At 49.2% G+C, this 18,593-nt stretch overlaps 1 protein-coding gene across 1 annotated transcript in view; it reads left to right on the top strand.

Moving 5' to 3' along the window:
• The window catches only part of ADAM10 (ADAM metallopeptidase domain 10), a 1,301,929-nt gene that overhangs the window by 790,513 nt on the left and 492,823 nt on the right, over positions 1-18,593 (top strand). Inside the window, exon 8 of the mRNA XM_069624354.1 lies at positions 9,574-9,757. Within this exon, the coding sequence (XP_069480455.1) occupies positions 9,574-9,757 (184 nt within the window). The remainder of the gene's footprint in view (positions 1-9,573; positions 9,758-18,593) is intronic.

The raw sequence follows: 18,593 nt of genomic DNA, 5'->3' as shown, positions 1-18,593 counted from the left end.
GCCAAGAGGGCTGAGGAGAGGTCAGCCCACTCGGAGAGAAAAGCAGTGACTTGGCCAGGGGGCCGGTAGAGAGTAGCGATAGTGGGGAGTGGCTCTGAGAGAGAGAGAGCCTACAGACGAGGCATTCGAAAGAGGAATAAGTCTGAGTGGGGATGATAGAAGTAGCAATCCACTCAGAGAAGATCAGAGCAACACCCCCTCCAGGTCGGGTGGATCTGGGTGCTGAGAGGATCTTGTAACCATCGGGGAGGAGTGTCGAAACTCGTGACAGAGCTGGTGGTGAACCAGGTCTCGGTAAGACCGAGGACATCAAGGTCAAGTTCTTCCAGAAGGTGGCAGATGTCAGAGGAGTGTTTGACAGCAGAGCGAGGGTTAGGAGTGGCAAGATGAAGAAGGTTGCCTGCCATGAAGACCTTACGGGAAAGGCTGCAGGGCTGACGTAAGTCATGTATAGGTGTAGAGGGGGTGAGAGGGTAGAGGGGAGCTGGTGGAAGAAGACATAGTAGCCGAGGGGGGTGCGGGGACAGCAGGAGGAGGGAGGAAATTGATGAGGCGGGGGAGCCGCCTGTCAGACGTAGGTTGGCCTGAGGGCCTTGCACCATGACAGTGCCATTTAGGTAGACATTAATGAAGACTCTGGAGGAGTCAAAGGAATCTATACGGACTTCCCAGGATTCCAGGATTCAAAGACGCTGAAGGTTTGGAACTTGGTTGCTGGTAACACCTAACGCCAGAGTGTTTTTCAAGCTAATTGTACCCCAGGAAAGAGATTGGATTTCTTCAGCAATGTTTACATTTCTGACCCATTGTTGAATTCATATTACAGTATAGAAATTATTCTAACTTTACCATCAGTTTCTTGGAATAGTAACTATTGTACAGCGGAGAGGGCCGTAATGGAGACAAACCACTTGAGGGCTCCTAGTTTGCATGTTCTGCCTAGTTTAGTTTTGAACTCTTCTTTGGACATCTGAACCCACCCCCTTAACATTTTAAGAATGCTTCAGTTGTCGTATTTACCAAATACCTGGTCACAGACATATAATATTCAGATGTAAAAGAAGGGCGTCGGGTCAGATCTGAGAATTGGCATCCCATTGCCCTGCTGGAAAGACCAGCAACATTTGAGCTCGTTCTTTGAAAGTCCATGAGGTTTGGGTTTGAGATTACGTTCAGCAAAACAAGAGGTGATGGTTGGAGGGTTTCAAATGAATCTTAACCTCTTGCATTGCTCTGAGCAACCCTCAAGACCTTCAAGCCATCACCTCTTTTATTTTTCTTGAGATTACATTGTAGATCTATTCCAAACTGCTTTTTTAGCAGGAATTAATACCTCTCTAAACAGTCTATTCAGTATAATAAAGCATGATACTTTGGAAGGGGAAAATAACTCCATCTGTGTGGCTTTTCTAGACTGTAGGTTAGCCTTTGATTCAGAGGATCATAACCGTCTGATATAAACAGTCATTGTGGGGAATTAATTGCTAACTAGTATGATAGTTAATGTACTCTGATGCTATGGTCCAGTTGAAATTGTACTTGCAGGGAACAGTCTCTGCTGCAGTCCCATCACCAAAGGGGCTGAAATAGGGCTGCGTCCTGGCCCCATGCCTGTTTAACCTCTACCTGCCTAACTTTGAACTTGTAATGAAAAGTAACAATAATGTGAAACTCCACCCATATTGATACTCTTGGGTTGCTTACACAGATATGATCTTACTGGATTGTGCCCAAATAGGATTAAAGAACGTCTGGATGAGGCCACAAAATATTTTGAAAATAATGGCCTGAAAGTCAACTCCCTCAATCTTGGGGAATACAAGTTATTAGGAGATCTACTGAAATGAAGTCTTTGGGATGGCTCTGTTATCAACTCTTAATTAATCCCTTCTTCTATGATTGTACTTAAATAACCCTTTTGCCCTTAACCGGGCAATAATAAAAAAGAAGCAAGTTATTACCATTAGTTTTTTAAGTTAAAAATGTTTTGTCTGGAACATAGTGGGTGATCAGTACTAACCCCTGCCGAACAGACCCCCGAACCCCACTGCCAGTTTTATCGTTATTTGCCAAAAATAGTCCCAATATAATTTTAAGGTATTGGGTTGGTTCTGATATTGTCCTCCCTCACCACTATAAGTGTGGTGGCCTATTTTGGTCAGTTTTTATTTCTGCCTCACTGTATAGCCATAGAGGAGCAGAACTTGAATCCCACCAGTATGGTCCGGCAGCTTGAGAAGGCAAAAGGTATTTGCAGGTATATTATGGCTGAGGAGAATAACTTAGTTTCTCAATGAATCAATATTGTTAAATTCAAGTAGTATGTTCCCTTCTTATTTTAAAAAGGCTTCTGAAACTTTGCAGTGTCACTTGGATTTGAAAGTTTGTGATTTGAATGTTATTAGCCACACTGATTTAAAAAAGAAACTTTTACCCTTTGTTTGGGTGAGGTTGTGTGACAATATTGAAAATAAGCAGTCGGCAGAATTGAGGTTTTGCTTCCCTGACCCTTTTTAGACCCACTCATACTTGACAAGGTTTCCTAGTAGATGGTTTCAGACTTCATGAACATTCGCTTTAATCTGCTTCCTGCTAATTGGATCGTAGGAGCCTGGCGGGGCATCAAGAAATCTAGTAGGAAATGCTGCTTTTGAGATATCATATAAACGTGGAAACATTGTTTTATATTTTCTATAGGCACAAGAGAATTAAGAAAATTCAATTTTGGCTTTTACTTATGAATAATCATCTTCGCAGGAATTCTGGATGAGATGGATGGGGAATAAAACGTTCATTTTAGCTGTATCTAGATTTTATATTGACAATTTTAGTTAATTGTTACACTGTTTGCTAATGTTTTCTTAACTTTCTTTTTTGCATAATGAATTATTCAGGAAATATTTGTCAAAGCACAATGCAGCTTTTTTTGTAGATAATTGGTATTTAAAGTTGAGGGATAATTATTTGTGTTAATGTATAATTTAATACATACATGATTTGTACAAGCAGTGATGTACAATAAATCATTTTAAATCGGTGGTAAGAGCTGGTGGAAAAGAAATAAAGTTTACACCAAGTGGCTGTTTTAGGACTGCCAGTATCATTGAAGTATGAGTCATGTGGTGAAAATGCAGCATTCTCCAGCATGGGGTCTAGCATAGATTCACATGCTCATGAATATTCCCCGTCAGGCTGGGAATCCTCGGTAAAGAAAAAATCATTTTCGGTTTAGTTTCTGATCTGTCCTTATTAGTAGTAACCAATCACTGATCTCTGGGTCATACTGCCCCCAGCCAATGACTGCCCTCTCCCTAAGCCCCGCCTCTGGCAGCCATCCTCAGATTTTTACTGCACGTTCAAGTGTTGGGAGTCCTCTTGCTTTAGCTCTCGAGTTTTTGCTGCGTTTTCACGCTTTTTCAGGAGATTTTCTCATTTTTTCGGTTTAATCGAGCCTCAAGCTCCACCGTTTCTACTTCCGATAACGGGGACCCATTTCGGAATTCTTCTACGGCCCTCAAGGGTGAAGTTTTCGTCGAGTTTATGCTTCTTGGAGGATCCCGGAAGATCTGCGGCCTAGTTCAACGGACATGGCCCAGGACAAGGGAAGCTCGACGCCCTGATCCAAGCTGTTCAGGTGCTGCCCTGGATGCGGATTAAAGAATCTTTTCAAGGAGGACGAGCATTCGCGATGTCTCTACTGCCTTCATGAGGACAAGCCGCACGTGGAGAAGGACACTGCCTTCTGCAAGAACCTTTCGGAACGGAGCAAGCAAGATCGTCATTCTCGCCGCCTGGCTGGAGAAGGGCACAGCAGGTGAGAAGGCGAAGAAAAAGTCTGAGCGGGCTTCTAAGTCCTGTGAGGCCTCCCCGGCGACGGTGGCCCAACAGAAGGCCAAGTCCGCGGACACCGGGAGCGCCGAAAGGTCGGGCTCTTCGGCTGCCAGGCAGGGCGCGACTTCCCCGGCACGTTAAACCACGAGCCAGCGCTCTGGTTCGGGGAAGAGGAAGTCCAAGAACCCGTGTAAGCTGCTGGATCGGCCCCGGTCGATCTCGAAGGGACCCGAGGGGGAGCGAGGTGCTGACCCTCCCCCCAAGGCGAAGGCCCAGGACGCACCTAAGGTATTGAGGGCTTTGATCCAGCCGGCAAAGGCCTCTATCGAGGTGGTCGCTGCGGCCCTGGCAAAGCCGGCTGAGACTGCACCAGTGGAGACGGCCTCTGGGCCCAGAGTATCCCTGCCACCACGGAGGGAATCCTCTTTCCAGCCCATCGTTAAGACCCCCGTGAAGACCCCAGTGGAAAAAGAGGGGGGGTGGCCATTAGACTCAGAATCAAACTCTGAGGAGGATCTGGTGGAAACCGTGAAGGGCCTCAACGAGAGGTTCGAGAAAGATCGATCCCAGGGGAAGGATCCTGCTGAGGAGATCGAAGATAGCGAGGATGGAGACAACGACGAAGGCCCGGGGGAGCAACCGTCCCTCCCGTTGCAGCCATTGCCAGAGCCTCAGGAAAGCTCGGCGGCCATTTTGTTGGCAATCCAATCCTTGTGTACTGAGAAGGACGAGGTTACCACGGACCCCGACGGAGGATCCTGAGCCAGGACTGTCAGGAAGCCCCCCGAACAAGCGGAGGAGAGTCCATCCCGCTCCGCCCTTTGTGCCCACAAGGCCTGTGGACCCCTGATCCCCCTCGCCTGACCCTCGGGATGATACGGTGACGGATACGGGGTCGGACGGTGGCGATTATACGACGGACATTCCTTCATCGCCTCCCCCTCGGGCCTCACCGCCCGACGAAATTCGCTCCTTTCACGCCATGATAGCCAGGGCGTCCGAGCTCTTCCTTCTGTTCCTCCGGGCAGAGTTGGAAGGCTTTCTTTATCAACGACGGGAGGCCAAGAGAAAGACGGTCCTAGCAGTGCCGTTGCTCGATGATATCTGGGATGAAGGGCTGGCTGTCCTCAAGAACCCTTCTACGATGCCCGCCAAGAGGGACAGGTACGAGAAGTAGTACCGGGTCCCCGACGCTGCCCCCTTGTGCTCAGGGCCCAGCCTACGCCGGACTCATTCGTCTCGGCAGCGGCCAAGAAGAAGGCAGCGGGTGCGGCAGCACCAACTTCCACTTCCCCGCCGGACAGCGAGGGCAAGAGGTTGGACTCCATGGGATGACGGGTCATTTCGTCGACAGCGATTAAGGCGACCAATGCCTTAGCGATCGTGGCCCGTTTCCACAGGGAGCTGTGGTTCAAGTTAGCTCCTGTGCTGGACTTCCTGCCGGACGACAAGAGAGCAGAAGCCCTACAGATTCTTCAGGAAGACGAGGTGGCGTCGGATCACGCCATAACGGTGGCAACAGACATTGCCAATATCGGATTTCGCCAGATGGGCAACAGGGTGGCTCAAGGCGACGGACTTCCACCAGGACGTTCAGACCAGAGTGCTGGATATGCCGTTCGACGGCAGCAACCTTTTTGGGAAGACGGTGGATGAGACGCTCCAGGCCATCAAGACCGACTCGAAGACTGCCCGGGCCCTAGGGGTACTTCAACAATGACGGCTCTTTCGGAGCTCCGGAGGCAGACAGGGTGCCTCCAAGGGATCCAGCGGTGGCTCTTCTACATACCGCCAGGCGGCCTGCTCCTCGTCCCAGGAGGCCTAAAGAGGTCACGGCAAGCAAGGAGGATCCTGCCGTCATCAAGGAGGCCAGGGCGGCAAGGCCTCCTCCAAGCAGGACTGAACCGGCCATAGCATCGGGCCCCCACCGAAGCGTCAGCGTGTGGGAGTCCATCTCCACCGACCGTTGGGTGCTGGACACCCTGGCCAACGGGCACTCGCTGGAATTCCAAAAGAAGTGTCCTCGCATTCCTCCCGTGGCCAGGAAGGAGAATCACGTGCCTCAACTACTGTTGGAGGTAAGGGCGATGCTCAAGAAAGGTGCCATCAAGCTTGTCTCCAGGAGGCTCCGGAGTGTACTCGAGGTACTTCCTCGTCGAAAAGAAGACAGGCGGTTGGTGCCCCATCCTGGACCTGCGTCGGTTAAAAAAGTACATCAAGGCACAAATTCAGGATGGTCACCCTCCAGCATGTGCTGGGTCAGCTGGATGAGGGCGACTTCCTATCGTTGTTGGACCTGGAGGATGCTTACTTCCAGGAAGTTTCTCAGGTTCGTGGTTCAGGGACGCCACTACCAATTCAGAGCCCTGCTGTTCGGATTAAAGTCGGCACTCAGGGTATTCACCAAGTGCCTGGCACCAGTGGCGGCGCGGCTGTGCCTGCAGGGGATCTACGTCTACCCCTACCTGGACGACTGGCTAATCCGTGCAAGGACAAGAGAACTTGCCGTCTAACACACAGCAAGGACCGTCCGGCTGCTCACGGAACTGGGATTCGCCATCAACTACCCCAAATCCCATCTGGTTCCGTCGCAAGTAGCACTGTTTCTGGGAGCGAATCTCGATACGGTGGGGCAATTGGCCTCCCCGTCGGAGGAGAGGACGAAGGCCATTTTGGACAAGGTGCAACGCCTGCTGGCCACGGACGTGGCCAGGGTGAGGTCCATAAAGTCCCTCCTCTGGATGATGTCCTCATGCATCTACCTTGTACCCCTTTGCAAACTTCGGATGCGTTCGCTACAGGAGTTCCTCGACGCCCGCTGGTTTCAGGCAACGGGCTGCTTCGAAGACAGGATCCCTCTCGACGAGGAGTTCCGTCGGGCGATCCTATGGTGGGGTACCTGTGCGCACCTCACGGCAGGCACGGACTTTCAGACCCCGGAGTTTCAGGAGACCGTGACGACGGACGCCTCCCTGGAGGGTTGGGGGGGGGGCCCATACCGGAGATCTCCACGCAAGAGGCCTTTGGCTCCCGGAGGAGAGGTCTCTCCACATCAACATTCTGGAGCTTCGAGCAGTGTTCTGGGCACTCAAGTCGTTCCTTCCGTCCCTCAAGGACAAAGTGGTGAGGATCTTCACCGACCACACCACCACAATGTTCTACATACGGAAGCAGGGAGGCACCAGATCCCCAGCCCTATCCAAGGAGGCCCAGGATCTGTGGCACTGGGCCGTCGCCAGGGGATTTTTCTGGTTCCCTTCCAGTTGGCAGGAATAAAAAAACACCATTGCTGACTAACTCAGCAGGGATCTGCGCTCGTGCCAAGAGTGGGAACTACGTCGGGACCAGGTGGATCGGCTCTTTCGACGATGGGGCAAACCCCAGATCGACTTTTTCGCGACTTCGACAAACTCAAGTGCCAGAGGTTCGCCAGCAGGTTCCCGCAGCGGAGGAGCATGGGTGATGCTTTTTCGTTCCCTTGGGACGGCCTGTTTCTATACGCGTTCCTTCCTTTGTCATTGCTGCTCCGTCTCATCAACCTGCTCAATAAGTCCAGGTGCAGGAGGATACTCGTCACACCGGCGTGGCCGAGGCAGATCTGGTTCCGGGACCACCTGGACTTCTCAACGTCCCCGGCGGACGCGGATCTTCTCTCCAGAGAAGGAGGTGCCATTCTTCATCACGACCCGGAGTCGCTGGACTTGCAGGCCTGGCTCCTACAACACTAGAGTTTGGAGGGTACGATATCCCGGCTGACTGCAGAGGTGTTCTTGCAAAAGCGAGGGCGTCCTCAACTCTCAAGTGCTCCGGACATAAGTAGAAGAGGTTCTCTGTCTGGTGCTGTGCACAGAAGATGAACCCTCTGCGGATTACGGCCCCCTAAGTACTGCCGTACCCACTATCTCTGGCCAAAGCTGGACTGGCTCACGCCTCCATCAAAATACATCTGGCTGCCATCTCCCGATATACCAGGACTACGGGACGGGCGTCCTTGTGGTCTCATCGCCTGGTGAAGGAATTTATGAAGGGACTATTCCGATAGTTCCCGCCGGTGAAGGCTCCAGCCCCGGCGTGGGAGCTTAATGTGGTGCTGACCAGGCTCATGGGGGGGGCCCCCATTCGAGCCGATGCATTTGGCGCCTTTGAAGTTCCTGTCGTGGAAGACAGCGTTCCTCGTGGCCATCACCTCCGCCCGACGAGTGGGAGAGATCCAGGCCCTATCTTGCAAGCCTCCATACTTGACTTTTCACGACACGAGGGTGGTGCTGAGGACGCACCCCTCCTTCATGCCCAAGGTGCCGTCGGACTTCCACCTCAACGAGCCCTTGGTGTTACCAGTTTTCTTTCCATCGTCTTCGACGCCGACCAAGAGGATTTTGCACTTGCTGGATGTAGCTAGAGCGCTGAAGTTCTACGTGGACCGCACAAAGAGTTTTCCGAAGACGTCACAGCTGTTTGTGGACTTTGGGACTGTGAATCATGGGAAGGCTCTCTCGAAGACTTCCATTTCCAGATGGCTCTCCGGCTGCATCATGCACTGTCATCGGTTGGCAAACCGAACGCTGCCCGGCCGTCCGAGAGCCCATTCGACCAGAGCAATCGCTGCTACCACAGCGTTCCTGTCTGGTGTGCCCCTGCTGGACATCTGCAGGGCTGCTACGTGGAGGTCGACGCACACCTTCACAAGATTCTATTGCGTCGATCGGGACTCCAGGGTCAGCCAAGCAGTGCTGCGCAACCTGTTCGCTTAAGGTGAGCCTGATGAGGAGGTAAGATATGCTTAATGTTGAGATGTTGTATTGCTTAATGTTGAGCCTGTTGCCACCTCCAGTGGTTCTGCATGTGTGTACTGCTATGTATTCTTTTATTCATGAGCATGTGAATCTATGCCAGACCCCATGCTGGAGAAGGAACAAGTTACTTGTTCTCCAGCATGGGTCTGGCATGGATTCACATGCGAACCCTCCTGCCTACCTCTCTGCGGCTCTTCACTTGGTCATACTGCCACTTTACATGCTACCAAATCTGAGGATGGCTGCCAGAGGCGGGGCTTAGGGAGAGGGCAGTCATTGGCTGGCTGGGGCAGTATGACCCAGAGATCAGTGATTGGTTACTACTAAGAAAGACAGATCAGAAACGAAACTTTTACAGATTTTTTTCTTTACCGAGAATTCCCAGCCTGACGACGGGGAATATTCATGAGCATGTGAATCCATGCCAGACCCATGCTGGAGAACAACAGTTACAGGTGAGTAACTTGTTCCTTATGGGCTTATCAGGACATGATTTGGGCTTTACGGCATACGCTGGATGGATGAAAGGAGCAGATGGTGAATGTGAGAGTGTAATACACCATATAAAATGGGCATGAGCACTGGTTGGCATAAGACCGCTTGCCCATTTTGCACAGATCTGATTCAGCTATCAAGACTTTCTTCTGTTGCATTTGAAATAGCTTGTTGAGTTTTTTACTCCTTTTGTGTGAATTGTTAGAAAATACATACTTGTATTAAGGCTTTGATATTTTTTGTAGGCGGGCAGTTTTCAGTGTAATGGTCCAGTTTATGAATATGTGCAATACTTCTGTCCTACTATGGCCATTCTCAGGCAAAAGACCAAGCATGTGGCAGCGGTTAGACTTTCAGAAGATGCTAAGATGTAAGGAATGTCTACATCACACGAATGTGATGTCAGTTTGAATTCAGTTAAATTGTGGTGATTTTTTTTTTGGCACTATTATAGATTAACACCACCCTAGATGAGAAAGATTCTTCAAATCCTTTCCGGTTTCCCAACATTGGTGTGGAGAAGTTCCTTGAATTGAATTCTGAGCAGAACCATGATGACTACTGCTTGGCCTATGTGTTCACTGATCGTGATTTTGATGATGGCGTTCTTGGTCTGGCTTGGGTTGGAGCACCATCAGGTAAGCAGCCTTTACTTTGATATTTGAAGTCCTTGGTACATTTTGGTTGACATTTGGGTGAAAAAGATTCAATGAAGTAGCTTTTTCATGCCAATATATCTATAGGTTGCAGTTCTCCATTGTGTTGATTTGTGATTGGTGGTTATTGGCGAACTATGTGCATCATGGCCAAAATATTGAATGCCATCAAAACTAGTTATCCTCTTAGACTTTTAAAGTCTATGGTACAAACAATCGCTTGCCTATAGACTCAAGAGGTGCGCACAGTCATGCCAATCGGCCTTGTCCAGAGAAGAAACGTGGTTAAGGGAGTGTATTAGTTTAGCAGTCCTGAATTACGGAAACTCTTTTGTTATACAGATCATTGTCCCGCACCCTTTTGTTATATAGATTAGGGATTTGGCAATAGGTTTATTAGTATAGGCCATTTGGTTTAGACACCTCACTAGGACAGCTTTTTCTTTATTTTGATGGTTGTATCTTGCTCCCATGTTAGATTAGGTGTTTTTCTCGCCCATATATTGTTCAATAAACACCCTTGGATTATACTGCTTGTGTCTGTCGTGCTACTGATAACCATGCCTACCTTACAAGTTGTACTAGCAGGTGTACCCGTGCTTCGCACATTAATTCCTAGGGCTGAAGCGTGCAAACTTGGAGTGCCGTACATGTACGGCTGAAGCATGTAAGCGTCGTACTGTTATGGTGGTATGCATTCATCTACTTCCGTGGAAAATGAAGTTCCTGTAATCATGAGAGATTTACCACGATGTGACGGACAGCGTCATTGCAGACACTATTTAAGAGAAATGCAGTTTCCTGTCTTTCGCATTACTACAAAAGAACAGTTTTGTCACCCGCATGACTTCAAGAGTAAGTGCCGCTAATGTCAGTTAGACTGCTGATAGTGTGGAAAGTTTAGGTACAATGAACTGCTGACCTTTCGGAACAATGAATGTAGACTATGGTAAAACTACGGCCGAAGAGCCTTATGGCACGGGCAAGCATTGCAGACCGGTTAAAAAAAATGGAAAAATGTACATTTTATCCTTGTTACATAGTCTACACCATGGAACCTACCCACATGCCAATTTTCAGGATTGTAGTATGTTGGGAAATATGCTGAACATTCTGAACAGACACCCATATCCAAGCATTGCAGACCACTTAAATTAATATGAAATACTTTCATTATTAATATAACAATATGGAATGTTACTTGAATGATGCTGCTGAAAGGAAAGTTTGAAATTAATTGCTTCCGTGTTGATATGGGCCTACAAATTTTAATGTTTTTTATATTAACTGTTTTAAACTTAAGTTTGTGTAAGGTTTAAAAGTATAAACCATAATAACCATTAAAAAAATTGTTTGGTTGAAGGCTGGTGTCTGTGTGCATAAATGGTGGCGTATGTGTTTAGACTATGTCCCGTGGGTCATGTTTGTTGTCGTGCGTGAGGGGCGAGATCATGCACTGCATTCCTGCCATAATTGCATACCCGTCTAGGTGGGGAAATATGTTGTCCACATGAAAAAAGGGTTCAGCATAATAGTTAGATTGCGGTAGAGTTCGATGAGCCCAGGTTGGCTGACGCGCCTAATCTTGGAACACTGTTTCTCCTTACATACCAGTAACACAACAGAGGCACAGGTGCTGCGAAGAAGGTATTTAGTGGGCAGGAATTATCTGGAGGTGTCGGTGCACCGCCTATGTGAGGGCTGCAATACCAAAGACATTTGGGCCTGTGCCATCTCTGGTAGTCTGAACAGAGAGTGGCTGTTTGGTGCTGTTAGCTGTACAGCTGAGGGCCTTGGATATTGGTGGCAATGGCAAGGTTGTACGTAGTCTCCAGTGGCACAGACTTGCTGTATAGTACATCGGGGTTCTGAGCATGTGAGTGGGGCTGCTGGTCCAGACAGGCACGTTGTGTACTCTGAAAGGTGGCTCAACACTATTTTGGCCCATCAAGCCTGTTGGCCCCCGTGAGGCACTGCACAGATGGTGCTGAGGGGCTGGAATCGTACACGTGTCCCTCATATGGCCACTTAGAATGGAAAGGAGAACTTTTGCCTGCTGGCCTCTGCAGATTTGATCTATGCGCTAGGGATGATTCCTGGGGCCAGCATAAGTATATTGAATGGAGCATACCTTAAGGTGTGTGAAACGGGTAGGTAGTGCCATAGATGATGCACAGATAACACTTCCCGTTGTTGCTGGTGAGCCCTCAATGAAGGAAATGGGTCCTCTGAAATGCTAAGAGCAGCTTCTACTACTGGTGTCATTGCAGATAATGTTACAATATCTAGCTAAATGAAACCATGAACATTTGGCTGTGAGGGAGTTGAGATGGACTGACATCCAGAATCTGGCTTGGTGGACAGATTCTAGGAGGCCACCATAGTTGTAGTGAACCGGGGAACTCTTGAGAGGTTAGCCAAACTCAATCAAGGTAAGCATGGAGAGTGGTCAATGCTTAGTCTCAGGAGAAAGTGAGGGATCAGGGGGTCCACACAGAGAAGCACACAATAATTCAATTTAGACCGGTAAGTACAAAAATACTATATTCTAGGCCCAAAAACGCACTAGCAAATGAAATTATCAGGTAGTTATATCACACAATACTCAATTATCAAACATATATACAGTCACCTTTAGATTATTAGACATACATTCCAAACGAACAAAAAGGTAAGTAGTGGTGCAGTAGAATGAAACCAATTCACAAGAACTATACCCTAACTTTATAAGTCAAATCCCTATGATCTTTGGGGCATTGAGCCCAAAAGTCATAAAAGTTCTTCTGACGAGAGGGGACTGATGTGGGAAGAGTTCTTGTGGTGGTGAAAATGTTCCAGAAGCTATTCAACAAAGTTACAGGTAGGTAAAATGATATTCCTATTTCTTGGATGCAAGCTTTAAGATCTTATCAAAAAGCGATGCAATGGAATAACCAAAGTTTATTCTATTGAGAACAGTGGCAGGTGAATGCGTTGTAATTACTTAACACCTTGACTCGGATTTTCCCAGAGCAGATGGATCAAAAGGGGGTCCCTGGAGGTAGGTTTACCCGCTGTTGGTTCCAGCGAGATGTGCCCAAGAGCTGCGGGTGCAAGAATTCTGTTCGGTTTCAGGAGCAATGTACAACCCTTTGTGAAGAAGACATGTAAAGGTTACATATGCAGATCTCTACAGGACACTTCACCAGACAGGGAGTTGGGGGGGGGGGGGGGGGGGGGGGATGAGAATTTCAGTGACATCCACCATGCATAGGTGACAGCAGATGTCCTTCCAGTCGATGTTGAAGACTTTCCAGAACAGCTTCCTTTGCAGATGTGAGGCTGAAGTTTGGCAGGAAGGCGACTTCTGCCACAAGCTAGCGACCACCGAAGTTTGGTGACTAACTCAGAGTGGCGATTTATTATACCGGGGTAGCCCACTTGTCAGTCCACCAGGTGGTCCAGGGACACTTGTGACTGCTCGGGACAGCTGCATCCTCGAATGCCTCGAGACTTGTTGGTCCAACCTGACCAAAGTTTGAAGCACCTGTGATGGGTCAGTAATGAAAGGTGGACAACTGTTTGACGTTTTATCAAATTACACCATTTTATTAAAACATTTAAAAATGACACTGTCCCTACTCTGCTGAGGAATTCCCTGCCTAACCCAAAGCATAGGGAACACACTAAGCAACAAATATAGAAAGAAAATGTATGGCAATACCACATGACATGAACAATATTCAGTTTCTAAATGACTGAATGTCCTGGGTAATTCCCTCCCCCAGGATTCAGTCACTTCTGAAAATGCTCAACCAAAGAAAGAAATGTATTGAATTAGTTCTTGATGTTTCAAAGCCATAAGAGTTCATGAACCAAAGATCCACTGACAACAAATCTTTGCCTGTGTGAAAGATCCACTTTATCCTTCCAGAAAAATAGAACCAATGGCAATCCTGGCCACAATGCTTTGTCATCTGTTGAAGAGGTTTTGCTACAGTTATGAAATCTCCACACTGTTAGTAATATACAGTTCTTGGTGAACAGTTAGGAATTCTTTAGTTGGTCTTTAGCATTCACAAAGTGAGAGTACAGGTTCTATTACCCCAAAAAACAAAGGAATGAGAATTCCCTAGGACAGCCAAGATGTTTTCAAAATGGATAGCTGGCCTAACCTGTCATCCCAGAAGCCACAAGAAACTCACATGTAACCTTCAGGGACTACGTGACTAAAAATGAAGATTTTCCTCAGAGGATTGTTAAGGTGTAACTTTGAATACCACACATGATAGCTAACCCCTCTGTAAAATTCTCCCAAAAAACCCTTAAAGATCGGAAAAGAAGGTTGGTCGACTGGCTTAATGACAGAGCTGGTGCCTATCCGGCATCAGAAGTTGGCTCCACGGCCTCCAGGAGCAAGTCGGAACCTCCCTCGAAGAAGGCGAGGCCTGTCAAAAAATGCCCTGCGGACAAGCATGCGGGAAAGCATGCTGGGTCTTCCTCATCCCACAAAGTCCTCCTCCTCCACCTCCAAGACGGAGAGGCAAGCGGCATCAAAATCCTCCCCAGGGGACCGTCCTAGGTCTTCCGTGAGTCGAGATGCTTCAGCATGGAAGTCGGCATCGAAATCGGCTACGAAGTCAAAAGGCTCGGTGCCAGCGACTGGCTCGTCGACCCCGGTATCGCTGACGATGCCGATTACTATTCAGGCAGCAGCGGTGGGGATTCCTTCGTCGACGGGGACTTAATTTATGGCCTGGCAGCCAGAGGTCTGTGAACCGGCCCCCCCTGAGGTCCTGCTGCAAGACATGGCCTTGCCGGGGTCGTCGGTGGAAGGAGAAGGTGACATGGTTATGCAGCCGTCGGACTTGGGCCTACGGCCTTCCAATACGTCGACGATGAGTGCGGGTGTGGTCCCTCTATCCTCGACGTTGCTGACCCCCCAGACGGTTTTGTCTCTGGATGTGCTTAATACACTTCAGAAGCTCCTGCAGCGTCTGGATACGCAGATCCCTCAGCCTGGCACTTCATCGTCGATATTTTCTGCACCTTCCGTCGACGAACAAGCTCAAGCAGCTCGCACGACGACCAAAGGCCCTTCGGCCTCCCAGGTGGCGAAGGATCGTCCTCGAGTGCAGGAGGAGGGTGAGCTATCGGAGTCCGATTCTATACGAGGTGACTCGGGGTCGGACATCTCCCTGTCACCGTCGAGAGACCCAACATGGAATTCGGATGTAGAGGTAGAGTCTACGAGGAGTCAGGCACAACCATCTCCTCCGGATGATGTGGGAGCCTTCATGCAATGATGGGAAAAGCGTGTTCCGAGTTCGGCTTAATCCCTGAGGAGCAGAAGAAAGATTGCTTTCTTTTTGATCACATGGGTCAAAGGAGGAAATCGGTATTTGCCATCCCAATCCTGGACCATGTATGGCAAGAAGGCCTCTAGACGATGCGTCATCCGTTCTCGGAACCGGCTATTAAGGGGCGTATTGAGAAAGTTTAAAGCTCCAGAGTCCACTCCAAAATGTGTAACATCACAGCCACTGTCAGACTCTGTGGTATCGGCGGCAGCGGCTAGGAAGGCCAGAGTACAGCAAAAATGTTCAACCCCTCCAGAAAGCGAGGCAAGGAGACAGGACGCCTTCGGGAAAAAGGTGCTCTCAGTCGGCGCCACGACGGTGAGAGCAGCCAACTCCTTGGCGATTGTATCGCGTTACGATAGGGAGATGTGGCATAAAATAGCTCCTATCCTAGAACACCTGCCGGAAGAAAATCGCAAAGCAGCCATGTTACTAGTACGGGATGGTGAGGAGGCCTCGAACCATGCAATTAATATTGCGGTGGACCTAGCAGAGTCGGGGTTCAAACAAATCAATCATGGCGTAGTACTTCGTTGACAAGCGTGGCTCAAATGTACTACTTTTAGACCTGAAGTCCAGTACAAAGTTCTAGACATGCCATGTGAAGGAGAACATCTGTTTGGAGATAAGGTTGATGAAGCCTTGAAGGGGATGAAGGAAGACACGGATACCGCTAGGTCTCTTGGCGCCCTCCAGACAGGTAGAAGTTTTCCCTCTTTTCGCCCCTTCAGGGGCGCCTCCGGAAACTCCCGCTTTGGAGCCTCTAGGGACCGTGGATTTAACAGGCCCTCATACTCTTCACAAGGCTAGAGACGGGCATCCCAGTCTGCACGTAGAGGCAGAGATTATCAAGCCTCCAGACGACGAGGCTCGGGTCCCTCGTCGACGAAGGATGAGCAAACCAGCAACCAATGATGTCCTTCGGGACGTCCTGGGGGGTCGAGTCTCTCATCATATCGACCAATGGAAATGCATCACCACAGATCGATGGGTTCTGGACACGGTTCGCATGGGTCATGCGCTGCAATTCAAAAACAAGCCTCCAAGTCTTCCGCCAGTGTTTTCGGCCCAGCCCCACCTTCGAGTTCTAAGACAAGAGATGGTGCTTATGCTACAAAAAGGAGCGGTAGAACGGGTTCCTGTGGCACAGGAAGGACAAGGGGTTTATTCCCGGTTCTTCGTCGTCAAGAAGCCGAATGGAAAATGGAGGCCCATTCTCGACCTGAGGGTACTCAACAAATGGCTAAAGGGCTCAAAATTCAAAATGCTAAAGCTCCAGGAGGTTATCAGGTCAGTGCAACCCATGGATTATCTGTCGTCGCTAGATCTTCAGGACGCATATTTTCATATCCCAATACGTCCACGACACAGGAGATACTTAAGGTTCGTCGTCGGCCAAAAGCATTTTCAGTTCAAGGTCCTCCCGTTCGGTCTCATGTCCTCCCCAGGACGTTCACCAAGTGCTTGGCCCCCATAGCGGCCCATTCGGGAAGGACTGTCACCATGTCTATCCATATTTAGACGACTGGCTGGTCAGAGGCTCGTCCATGGACCAAACAAGAAACAGTCTGGGGGCCACGATGTCCCTTTTACAGGAACTGGGTTTCGCGATAAACTTCAGCAAGTCCTCCGTAGAGCCCTCGAGGACCTTTTGTCTTTCTAGGAGCGGAGTTTCATATGCACACAGGCCTTGTAAGACCATCCAACGAAAGAATACAGAAGCTACAAAGCAAGGCGTCAGAATGGAAATGTGGTACCAGGGTGTCGGTGCGCAAATACATGTCCCTGTTAGGGACCATGTCGTCCTGCATTCCGTTGATAAACAACTGCCGACTGTTTATGAGACCGTGCCAGGAATTTCTAGCGGACCGTTGGATGCAGAGCCAAGGTCGCTGGTCCGACAGATTGGTCATCGACGAACAACTGGTACAAGCACTTCGCTGGTGGAGAGTTTCTACTCATCTAACGAAAGGAATGCCTCTGTTGGAACCGGAGTTCCAGAAGACGGTGGTGACGGATGCATCACTGAGCGGATGGGGAGCTCATCTGGAGACGTTACAAGTACAAGGCCGGTGGTCGTTACAAGAGTCCTCCCTGCATATCAACCTGCTAGAACTGAGAGCAGTGCGGTGGGCCCTAAAATCTTTTTTTCCTCAACTGAGAGACTCTGTGGTGCGTGTCATGACGGACAACACGACTAAAATGTTTTACTTAAGGAAACAAGGAGGAACACGTTCCAGGTCCCTGTCGACGGAGGCACAGAAAATCTGGCATTGGGCCCTGCAACACAACATGCTAATCTTGGCGTTCCACCTACCAGGCGTGAGAAATGTGGAGGCAGATGCCCTCAGCAGGGAAATGAACGAGGTTCACGAATGGGTGCTGAACGACCAGCAACTACAACATGCATTCAAGAAGTGGGGACATCCTTCCATCGATCTGTTCGCGACGAAGGACAACAGAAAATGCCCGCAGTACGCAAGCAGATGGCCTCAGCAGGGCTCACTGGGAGAAGCGTTCTCCTTCCCATGGACGAACTAATTCCTGTACGCATTCCCTCCTTTTCCTCTTATCCGGAGGACGTTGCAATGGATCCTCAAGTACCCATGTCGGGTGATTTTGGTAGCCCCGTATTGGGCCAGACAGGTGTGGTTCTCAGACCTGCTGCACTTGGCTGCGGCGGAGCCGATGAGGTTCAGGAAGATCCCCAACCTTCTGTCTCGATAAGAGGGTATCATCTGGCATCACGACCCGGACAGCCTCAAGTTGACGGCCTGGCTCCTGACTTTGCCGAATTTGGCCAGCTAACGATTCCGGAGGAGTGTCGTATTCTGCAAGCGGCAAGAGCACCTTCCACAAACACTTCATACTCGTACAAATGGAGGAGTTTCTGTCAGTGGTGTGGGGATCAACCAGGTTTGGATCCGCAGTTGATTATGCCGGAACAGCTCCTTCCATACTTGCTGTTCTTAGCTCAAAAGGGCTTATCCGTGTCGTCGATAAAAGTACACCTGGCCGCCATCTCCAGGTTTACACGTCAACGACATTCCGCACCATTATTCAGCGACCGCCTGATTAAGCACTTCCTTAAAGGGTTGTTCAGGAGCTTCCCTCCCGAGAAGAGATTTCCTCCAGTGTGGAGCCTCAATCTGGTGTTAGCGTCTCTTATGAAACCTCCTTTTGAACCAATGTCATCGTCGTCTCTAAAGTTTTTGTCCTGGAAATTGGCCTTCCTGGTGGCCATCACTTCAGCCCGACGTATTTCGGAAATCCAAGCACTATTGGTAGACCCACCATACTTAAGATTTTTTAAGAACAAGGTGGTCCTGGCCACTAACCCACAGTTCATACCGAAGGCGCCTTCAGTGTTCCATAAACATTCCTCTATTGTCTTACCTTCATTTTTTCCAGAGCCATGCTCGGGAGCGGAGCGCACGTTACACACATTAGATGTGAAGAGGGCTCTCAAGTTTTATCTT

Source organism: Ambystoma mexicanum, chromosome 11, assembly GCF_040938575.1.
Source record: "Ambystoma mexicanum isolate Mex_15411 chromosome 11, UKY_AmexF1_1, whole genome shotgun sequence".
Classification (NCBI taxonomy): Eukaryota; Metazoa; Chordata; class Amphibia; order Caudata; family Ambystomatidae; genus Ambystoma; species Ambystoma mexicanum.
The sequence above is the reverse complement of the archived record's forward strand: the minus strand, read 5'-3'. Positions and strand labels throughout refer to the sequence as shown.